Raw genomic sequence first — 11,349 nt, forward strand, 5'->3', positions numbered from 1 at the left:
AACTTCCTAATGGAATACTCGAATCTTACTGATATAGCCCGCTAGGATAATACTACCTACGTCCGCCGTTTCTGCGAGAAGATGAGTCAAAAGATAAAGGACCTATTCAAAGCCTAGTTCGATACCGTAGAGACCGACGATTGTCAGGGCTAGGTTCATATAGGCCAGAAGCTAACGGCGAATTTAGAGGCCGATAAGTATATATGTAAGATACATGACGATAACACAGCGGGTTCAGGCAATTTAGGTGGCAACAATTATAACAATAGTAGCTTGACCACCGCTACCGGCGATCCTATAGACCTCGACGCCATAAAATTCATAGTGGCGAGACTCGACCTAGCAGAGTATAGCCGTCGCATTACAGAGGGTCTTTACCTTAATCATAGTAATAATGGCCACTATATAGCCCAATGCCGCAAGCGCACTAAAACCAATAACAACGAGAGCGCCAACGGTTATAGCGGTCACAGTGGTCTCCGGGATGGTTCGGCACTAGCCCAGCCGTGTAGCGGCAGTCTAACCTATCAAGGTAGCTACAGCTATAACCTTAGAAGGCTGACACTTCACTACCGTACTGATCGTATAATTATAAGATTGAGTTGCTGCCTAAGCTAGAAGGTATTGAACGCGTGGAATAGTCCATTTTCCGTTAGAACTACGCGTTATAATTAGATAGCTGGACGACAATTTCGCTAAAGGACTCGTTTAACCGTTATAGTCGTTAGCCGTGTCGTCTATTCTGCTAGCTTAGATGCTAAGAGGTGGTATATTTATTTACGTCGACTATCGCAGGATTAACAATATAACGTTGAAGAGCCGTTACCCTATTCCACTAATCTAGAACATACTTGATTCTATCTATAAAGCAATGATCTTCACTAAGCTAGATATTATAGTAGTGTTTAACCGTGTCTACGTCGTGGAAGGCCACGAGTGGTTAACTGCGTTCATCTTTCGTTTTAGCCTATATCAATCGCTGGTCACCCCTTTCGGACTATAGAGCGCACCGGCGACCTTCTAGCAGTTATCGACGATATACTATACGACGTTCTTAACGAGTATACGGATGTTCCTACCAATTTTTCTCACACCGCCTTCTTGGCGAAGACCACATGCCCTGTAAGCCACTATACCTAACCCGCCAAATTGGCTGACTGACACCATAGTCGTATCTAGCCTATTTTGCTGGGCCGGCCCAGTAATAACATCCTGACGACGGTCCTTTGCCCGGCTTCCTTATACTCGTTGCCTCCTTCCAAGCGAATGACCTCCTGGATATGGAACGGTATCCTCTCAGTACAAGCCTGTATCCACGGCTGGTCCAAGTCTTCCCAAGCTTTTCACAGACGTGCTGTACTTCCTTTTTTAACTTGGGGAGCTCCCTTCTTGGTGGCCACCCGCTTCAATCATGGTCAACAAGACTGGATCATATTAAGATCGGGCGAGTTAGGACACCACACAAGCCGGGCGACACAAGCAGTATCGTAGATAGCTGCTTGGGCACGATGTGCATGCGAGGGAGCCAAGTCTTCTTGGACAAGGGAATCAGGGCCACAGCTCTTCGCAAATGGGATGAGCTTTGGTTATCACCACCTCCTTTTGGTAGCGATACCAATCGACACCTGTCCCCTGTCTCCGAGTCAGCTTGCCATGTTTAGTATCCCATTTCCATTTAGGTTGCTTGCCATCACGCCCTCGAAGACCAAGGCGGCGCATCCCTGTTCCAAGCTCCCACTCTTCTCTCAAGTAGGTTCAAGGAGAGCGTTCATCTCTTCGAGGTCCTTTTCAGCTGCCTTCTTCCCTTGTGCTGTTTTAGGATGCCAGACATGATGACATGGTCCTTTTGCCCCATAAGTAAAACATTCCCAAAACTGAAACTCGGCAAATCCTTTCCATCTCTCTCGAATACATGACTTAACGGATTTCTCTTGAGGGGTCCTCCAAACACGGTAGCCGCCTCGACGATGATTGAGAACAACAGCTGTCTCTTCAGACTAAATAACTCGCTTCCAGTCTTCGAGAATCCAGTCCTTATGAAGAAGACAGAACTGAAACCGGTTCTCTCTTCATCTACGCGGTCAAGGCAGGCTTGCGTGTCGGCTTAGTCTTCTTCATTCCAGCTGCCCGCAAAATCCGCCAAGCTGTCATTGGTGAGACACTATTGCCAAGCTGCTCGGAGATAAAAGCACATGACATCTCAGGGCCAAACCGGTCATGCCGCACTTTCTGAAGGACTTCATCTTCATATGCTTTCTGCTTATTTGGACGGTCAGGTCGGGGTGCATCCTGCACATGGATATCCTTGATGACAGGGGCTTGGCTGTTGGATCAAAGCCACGTTCAAGAGCTTTGGAAGCAATGGATTCGACGGTTTTAGGCTTTAAACCAGCGATGGCTTCAATGGTTGCGTTATCGAGCTTCAGAATAAGCCGTTAAGACAAGTGCTTACGCACGTGTGGCAATATCAGGTAGGAAGCTGGAAAAATGGTAAGAAGGAGAGTTGATAATGCCTAACCTACGGGGTAATTTAGGCCTATCTAGGTAATTCTGTCCGGCAAAACTAAAAAAAGCGGTGCGGAAAAAGTTTTTGTAGGAACTTTCGTATAACGGCGTATCTTGATAATAACCTAGTCTACTCTATAGACCGGAAGACCACGTTTTGCATATATGGGAGGTGCTTAAGCGGATGATTGACATAGGCCTCTAAATCTACATTGGTAATTGCGAGCTCTATACCGAGAGAACCAAGTACTTAGAGATCATTATTACACCCGGCGGTATGAAAATAGATACTGGATAAGGTTGGAGCGGTGATATTATGGGAACCACCGAAGACGCGGCGCCAGCTATGCGGTTCCTAGGCTTCGCTAACTTTTATCGAAGGTTCTGTAACGGTCCCAGGAGTATGTTGCAACTAGCTGGTGACGACTCTACGAGTTTGTCTCGAATGGAGAGAGAAGAAGAAAAAGAGTGAAAGACTATGCGAGATACCTGCCGTCTTATACCTCCACATCCTTGGCCTGTGCGCCGATATCGAACAAGATAGAAGTCCACCGAATCTCGAGTCTTTGGCCGAGAGTCTGCCGAGGCCATTACGGCTCAGCCCGCTGCAGGTTCATTATAAATCTCTTAGGGCCAGCTAAACCATTATATAAACTAACGAAGAAGATGGCATTATAGGACTAGACCGATACCTGTCAAACCGCGTTCGAGCAGCTTAAACGCCGCTTTTCAACCGTACTGGCATTAAGGGTCTGGAACTAGGAGAAGCCGACTATAGTAGAGACTGACGCTTCATACTAGTGGGCCGGCGGTACCCTCCTATAATAGGTAGACGATGGTGAACGCACCTAGTAGTATACTTCAGCGCTAAGTGTCACGGCACTGGACCGCCGATCCCTAGGTCACGTGGCACATTGCACTTAGCTTCAGGTTGATCCATCCATAGCTTCCTTTCCTCTTCATAGAGCAACGCAGTTATCTTCCCAGACCTACTATGGTTCCGTGACACTAAGCACTCAGCTCAGGAGTGTAATTGCGATATGTATAACAAAGAGATGTTAGCGATTATCGAGGCACTAAAATAATAGCGCCTGGAATTGGAAAGAGCGGGATGGCAATTCGACATTATCACCGACTATAAGAACCTCTAGACGTTCATAACGACCAAGCAGCTGATACCACGCTATACTCGGTAGTCAGAAATTCCTATCAAGGTTCTACTTCAGAATCGTTTACTATCTAGGATTGGCAAACGCAATGCTAGACGTACTTAGCCGGAAACTGGAAGTAAACCGGCCAGTATTGATGACGACCGCCCATATAACCGCAAGAAGGCACTCATTGATCTATCGCGGTTTAACCCAGAGAGACCTTTCTGCTAGAGGCGACAAGGCTATACCAGCTCGATAGCTCCTGTATATCGACGATTTGTTCGCTGATAAATATAAACGCTGAGCGTTATTATAAATGGTCATTATGATACTCCTGAACCTACCGAAGCCCAAATAGCCGCCAGCGTTGAAAGTCTTGAGAGTACTAATAGCAGAATTCAATCTAGTCGCTAAAAAGGGCTTTTTCTAGTACCGACTACTTATTGATCCAAACCACGCTAATATACATTTGCAGAATATATATTGAGTTTACAACTCGGTGCCCAGCTGCCACCCAGGGAGGAAAAAGATGCTAAACCAATTGAGCCGTATCTTTTTTCAACCTTCCACTATTTCTCGTCATGACGCTCAATTCAGCTGATTCGCAGCCAACATCGCGAGTGGGAGATAGCCAAACCAGGAGCTATCGCCAGAGTATTGCGCTGCCATTTGTACGCTCATTACCACAGGCCGGACCCAGCGCGAGGTCGGGTCACTCTTTCGCGTATCGAAGAAGGCCGTCCAAGGTGCGGTTCAACTCTTTAAAACTCACGAATCTTTCTATTCCAGACCTCGTAGCGGGCAGCCCAATGTACTTATAAGAAGAGAGACGCGGTATATCTTAACTCTCATCAAACGGAATAGGAAGCTTGCTAAAAAGGCACTCCTTAACGTTACAGGGACACCTGTCTCATACTCGACAATTTGCCGCTATCTCCGCCACCACAACATACGCAAATAGAGAGAAATAAAGTGAATTCCATTGATAAACGAAGTAGCAAAGGATAGATATGACTTTACCTACAACCAGCTCGAAAATCTCGAAGAGTTCCTCCAGGGTTATAGCTTAAAGTCTCGCCTTGTTTTGGCTGGATCTAACTATAATAGACCATGTTCTTATATGAGTATTCTTGCCAAAATAGCACCTCAAATCCGACTGCCTGGGTATTCCTTTTCCCTTCTGAGAAGTTCAACCTTCGATTCGTCAACCTCCGAAATCATGTGAAGGTGAATATTACCATTATGGTATAGGGAATGATCTAGAGGAGGGGGGAGAGCGACCTTGTTGTGATGGTTCGCAATAAGACTGCAAAGAACCAAGGATATACGGCTAAATCCTACCAAGATGCTCTTAAAGAGGGCCTTTTTTCACATTACGACGAAACACGGCATTTCCAGCAAGACAATGCGAAAATTCATGTCTGTAAATTTGATGGAGGAATGGCTCTGCTCTCAAGCTATCTCCTGGATCGAATGGCCTACTCAAAGTCTTGATTTAAACCCAATTGAGCATGTCTGGGCCTAGATAAAGCGCTATTTGCGAAGAACCTTCCCAGATCTCTGGCACTTAAGCGAAACCAACTCAATATCGAAAATCCATCTGCGTGTTTGAAGGAGAAATGGGGTGCTATGCCGCAGGCCTATATTGACGGCCTGATTGATAGTATGCCAAGAAGGCTGGCTGCTGTTAAAATGGCTTGAGGGCGGTATATACGGTACTGAAGCTTAAAACCCAGGCTTCTGGCAAATACAATTAGATTCCTCGTCAGATTTGTAGTTCCTGCGATTTCCTTTGTTAAGTGCTGAGGTAAATGGAAGGGTTTGGGGTGCGGGGCAGCTTAGATCCAGAATTTTGGACCCCCACCGTATAGGGTAGGTCGAATGGGAGTGACTTCGGCGTTGTGGCTGTTAGAGTGGCTTGGTCGAGGTTGGAATATAGTGTGCGGACAGGTACGTATGTATATGTGAAGAATTTTCAATACTGTGGGTGCTTGCACCCTAATTTTGGTACCCTGCGCGGCTATGCAGAGGTTACCGCGCAGGTAGAACTGCTATTACTAGATAGAGTTTTCCGAGTTCTTTCTAATGGTACCAACTCCGTCTGTTTTGGCTGGGTTGCGGGCGAGATATAAACTTTCAGTGCAAGCTAAGACTACAAAAATTGGTTCCTCCGGGCTATTGCACTGACATAATATACTGGTAGAATATATCTATAAGCTATTCTGCCGACTGTACCGTATCATACTAGATGAAGTATACCTACTTGATGAATTGGCCGACTATGGTGAGTATACTATCATACTTTACTCCTGTCGCTAGTCTATCGAGAGTAGTAAGTTGATAATAAAGTCCGTTATAACCTAGTTACATGGTCGTTCTATAATTGCCAATGATTGTAAGCGTCCCTACAGTTATATCGCGCTTGCTTACTTCGGTTGTAGAGGTCGTAACTACTATAACGTCCTTAACTCCCTCGCCTTATCCTAGGGAATTGTAGGTTTACCTAAGCTTCGCGATAGTCCAGCGAATCCCGTATATCTTTCGAGTTTAAGTTATAGATTATTTTGATGAGTTCCTCCTGCTCGTCCTTCATTATACACCCAACCATTGTTGGACGCTGCTCCCTGAAGACTGCCTGATTTCTTCCAAGTATATCTGCGTGGCGATCCTTATACGGTTGAGAGCGGTTTTCATCGTAGCAACTGGTCTACGTTTTGGGGTTATAGCTCTATATATCGAGATCTTTCGCGGTTAGGGAAGCGTAGGTCGTCGTAATCTTCTACCGTTAGGAAGGATATCAAAGTGATATATCCTGTTGCTCTAGGGATAGAGCTTCAGTGTCGTATCTCAAGAGATCTGGCTGTCTGCTCAACGCGTCTGCTTGTACGTTTTAAAACCCCTTTTTGTTGTGAGTGACGAAGTTGAAATCGGGTAGAACATCTGGCTATCGGGTCTATCCTCATTTCAGCTTCTTAGTAGTGGTGAGTATTCAGTTTTGTTATAGTGCGTATATACCTGGACTAGGTGTACTATGCCACTAAGGTAGGGTCTCTATTCTTTGAAAGATTCCATGATAGCTATTAGCTCCTTGTTATATAGATAGGGTAGTTGAGCTATTTGTCCTATTAGCATTTTAGAGAAGATTGCAACTAGGTGTACCTTGCTACTTTCGTCACTCTAGCTACTGTAAGTTACCTGCTAACCGTAGAGTCTGATACATCGGTTTCGACACTAAATGGCTTCCTCGGATGTAGCAATACAAGTACTGGTACTACGACGATGGTGTTATAGATCCGCTAGAACGCTTAGTTATATTCTTCCTTGTACTGCAAATCAGTATTTTTCTGTAATAGATTGTACAGGGTTGTGTAGTATTGCCATAGTTCTTAAAACATCCGGTAGAAGTTGGTGAATCCGATGAATCCTCTGACCTCCGTTATATTCCTCGGCCTTAGTAAATCTTGATAGCCTGTATCATCGTTAAGTCTATTTTTATCTCTCCTAGCAAAATCTTAAAGCCTAGGAAAGGCTATCTGCCTAACGTAGAACTCGCATTAGTCCTTATTACCTAAGAGCTTCTACTGGTATAGTGCGTAAAGTACCTGCTTTATGAATCGCTTATATTCTTCGAGTATCTTTGAGAAGATAAGGATATTATTGAGATAATAGACAATAATCTGTCGAGGCATGGTCTAATTATATAATAAGCGACCGCTTAGAGTATTGTTAGCCGTTAGGCAAACCGAATAGTATAACGAGAGGTATCCGTAGAGCCTATAGGGTGCTCTGACCGCTATTTTCCATTTATCCCCTTCCTCGATCCTAATATATATATATGTATACTGTCGGTAGATGGAGACTTGTGAACCACTGTGATCCTGCCAATTAATTCTAAAGTCTGGAATCAAGGGTAACGGGTGCCGATTCTTCGCCGTCTGATCATTCAGCTGTTGATAGTACACGTGTATACGTAGCTTCCAATCCTTTTTAAAATACAATAAACTGGGTAGCTTACTAATGATGTCGAAGGTCGAATATATCTTCGACGAAAATTCTCCTCGAGATAATTTTAAACTCTATATCCTGCTTCTCATTGGTGTAGTTTATCTTAATGACATTCAACTAGGCACTATTCTTAACTTGATCTTGCATCCGAAGGTTTATAAACTGGCAACCCTTCTATATTCTTTGTTTGACCGCCAGGTATCCTCGGTATTCGCACGAAACTTGTCGTTTCCAGCTATATTGAACACCGCAACCCTAGAACCTATTCCTGGAGTTCAAGGATTCTATAATCGTTTATCGAGATAACGGATACTTTCTTATTTGCTTTTCTATTCTAATTGTATTGTCTGCCGCTTCCTCCAGACCGTATTGTAGTATCCTTCCACCTACTCGCTCCCAATGGTAGGCCCATAGGTTATGCGTGGTCGTATATACCGCCTATATATAGCTCCTATTTCGCGTATTTTCCTCTCGAGTCAGTCGAATATAACGGAGTATCTCTCGGTCGTAGGTGGCCTGGTCCCCTCCAACTAATATTGTAAGGTTTATAAATCCGTATACTCTAGACCTCTAAGGATTATTCCTTCCTTGGCCCTTAATTTACGATCGAACACTACCTAGGTGGTTTTTCTTCTACCATATGGTCGAGTGGTTCGGTTTCTCATCGCATATATTACGTCTCGAATGCTCCTTGGAGAATGTACGACTCCTTCTTGAATCTCTATAGAATTTTTAATTGGTTGACGAATACGTCGAGCTACGATCCTCTATCCACTGGCGCTAGAGCCTGGAATCTGTAACGGGAACGATTACTGTGTACAAGAGGGTGAGCCTCTGGATCAGTAGGTCTATTTTACGAGACAAACAGCTATGGAGAGTAAAAAGAGAGATCGGTGCGTTCCTGCGTTGTGGGCAGGGCTTTTGAGCTCAGTGACCCACATTGATCCTGCACTGATTGGTCGCATCCACACCTTCCCAATCAGGGCATGTGACGTCGGAAAGCGGGTCCAACCTCGGACCCGCTGGGCCGTGCCGTCACAGAATCTATTCTAGTATATGGTAACCCAGAGCTTATTGTCTGGTTATCCGGTTTAATAGCAGCTACTTCGTATTCGCCTACTAGGAGGTCGTAGTAAGCCTATCGTTTACGCTAGTTCTTTTTATACTATGTGGCTTGTCGCTTTCGTTATAGCGTTAAACATCGATAGGCCCCTTAGAGGGTCCTAAGCTATTTTCTAGCTTCGCCCTAAGTAATAGAGGGGCGTCTCCCTCGAACTCTATATTGTCTACGGCTACCGCCTGATACTCCTAGACTATCAACTGTTTTTGCATTCCTAATAGGAGTCTGATATCCTTCTCTTCTGGATTATGGATCTAGGTATATGCTTCTATCGGGGCCTATCGCTCGTAGAAGTAGGTGATTTCTCCTGTATATGCTTTATACAGTATATGCCCAAAAGTCTGGAGCACCCCACATTGATTAAACTCGCATCGCGACACGACACCATCATCATCAACCTTCCAACCAACAGAACTACAGCCCAGCATGTTCAACTTGGCCGAGCTTGTGCCAAATTGACGGTTGGCCTTCAACCTGGCCAGAAGTTATTTCCAGTTGCACGTGCAGCCATTGCTAGTGCCGCAGCAGGGGCTAGCCAGACAGCTGTTGCCAACGCGTTTTCCATCAGTCGTCGTGCAGTCCAACTACCACTTCAACGCTTCAAATCTTCTACCACCTTTGAGAACCAAGCCTAGAACTGGCCGGCCGGAGACTCCTACACGTCGGGAGAAGCGGTATATCATTCAACTTTGCAAAGTGGAAGCCTTGTCTTAACAAACAACTGCTCACTGATACAGTTGATGCTCGGATCTCTCGATCGACAGTACACCAAGTTCTCCGCCATCATCAAATACGCAAGTAGCTTGAACAAAAGAGATTTCCATGGACAAAAGCTATAGCAATGGCCAGATATTAGTTTACGTATTTTTGGTTTAGAGAATCTCGAAGTGGTAATATATGTACTTAGGTGACTCTGAAGTTACTCCTGAATTAAATAACCAATCTCTAAACTGTTTTCACCGATGGACCGTCCTGCCAGAATAAAAGTAGCCCAACGAATTAGGTCTTCCGGTTCCCTTTTCAAAAATGGGATAAGAACTCCGTCAAGATATAAACTTATAGTAAAGGCACCATCTCGATCATAATCTAGGTAGGAATCTGGTTAAGGGGGAGAACTCACCGAAAAGTCATGGAACCTAGCTATCACCCACCGTAAAAAGGGCGATATGGTTTTCAGAGCTATCAACAGCACCGGAAAGGGCCTCATCCAGTTTACGACAGTGCGAGGCATTTCCAGCAGAATAACGACCGGGTTTGTACATCCTGATCCTCGACCGAGTTGCTCCTGAATCACATGATTGAGGTCCTTAAAGACTAGCCTGCTTACAACCCAGATTTTATCCCTATTGAGCATATATAGGCTCTGTTAAAATGGAGGATCAAGCAGGAATATCCAGACACTATTTACGCAAGAAAAAGCACGTGGATATTGCTGAGTTTATTAGATGTCTTCGGTGTTGTTGGTAGTCAATTGACTAGCTTAGATTGACAGGCTGGTCGACTCAACGCCCCGGCGATTAGCTGAAGTCAAGAAAGCTAGGGGTTGGTATATAAAATATTAATGGCTGGAATTAGGGCTCTGAACTGTATATCTCTGTATTTCTAGAATTGAGCTGGTGAGCTGTTATAGAACGATAAGTATCTTCGGTTACAACGATAAAATCCGTGTGACTGGCGGTTAGTGTGGGGTGCTCTAAACTTTTGGACATGTACTGTATATATAGCGTCGGTATATAGATCCCTATTATCTATGCGTTTTAATATACCATCGGCTATACTCTCAATGGCTACGCGTAAACCTTGCCTCGTTGGACCTTCACGATATACTATAAGTCTCCGGTATACCATTCATCGGCCTTGGTGGAATATCCAGGGGATTAGTATTACTTACCTATATTGGTCTATCCTTCTGGCTAACTGATAGTTAAAGTCAACCTTCATCTAGAAGTAGTATTGATATACGTATAACTTGGTCCACCATCGAGCGGGACACCCCATCGACCGGGACACTTTTCTAGACCACACCACTACAAACTGCCAAAAGTCCACCAAATTCTGATGCGATCAATTGAAACTACTCAGAATCGCTTGAGCTATCTATTTCTCCAGTCTCTGGGCATGTCGTTGCATTGTGGCCAGTCTTGCGGCAGATGCCACAGAGCCGCGAACCCGTCCGACGCCTCTTTGATGGACCTTCATTTTCCTCCTCAACGCGCCCTTCCTCTTCCACCACACCCTTCTCTGCCATTTTTTCCCTAGCTTGGGTTCCATTAATAGCCCCACTATCCTGGAGACGCGTCCGTTTGGCTCTGCGGCGCTTGGAATGTGCTTCGTTGGCCTCCTGAAGTGTCCGTACCTCGGCCTCTAAAGGATAACCCGATAGGAAACTGCTTGCATTCCCTTCAAAAGCTGGTCGACAGCGGCTAAGATTGGAGTTGGAGAGCTTCCCTGGTGTATCACAATCTGATCCTTGATAAGGGCAGACTGCGAAAGGGCCTCGTTGGTAGTTTGGGGCGTCTTGGAGACCCATGGTGTTTGTGGTTCATAAGGGGTCCCAGGGGGTGTTGG

At 45.1% G+C, this 11,349-nt stretch overlaps 2 protein-coding genes across 2 annotated transcripts; both read left to right on the plus strand.

The window, feature by feature from the left end:
• Positions 1-2,169: 2,169 nt before the first annotated feature.
• N657DRAFT_695344 (uncharacterized protein) lies at positions 2,170-2,503 on the plus strand. The gene has a single exon (XM_062797312.1). It carries the CDS (start codon positions 2,218-2,220, stop codon positions 2,437-2,439), a length of 222 nt encoding a protein of 73 aa, XP_062652050.1. The 5' UTR covers positions 2,170-2,217; the 3' UTR covers positions 2,440-2,503.
• A 153-nt stretch (positions 2,504-2,656) lies between these two features.
• On the plus strand, positions 2,657-3,082 carry N657DRAFT_11020 (uncharacterized protein). Its single transcript, XM_062785778.1, has one exon. It carries the CDS (start codon positions 2,822-2,824, stop codon positions 2,975-2,977), a length of 156 nt encoding a protein of 51 aa, XP_062652051.1. The 5' UTR covers positions 2,657-2,821; the 3' UTR covers positions 2,978-3,082.
• Positions 3,083-11,349: the final 8,267 nt, after the last annotated feature.

This window comes from Parathielavia appendiculata (genome assembly GCF_033297405.1).
Source record: "Parathielavia appendiculata strain CBS 731.68 unplaced genomic scaffold N657scaffold_1, whole genome shotgun sequence".
In the NCBI taxonomy this organism is placed as follows: Eukaryota; Fungi; Ascomycota; class Sordariomycetes; order Sordariales; family Chaetomiaceae; genus Parathielavia; species Parathielavia appendiculata.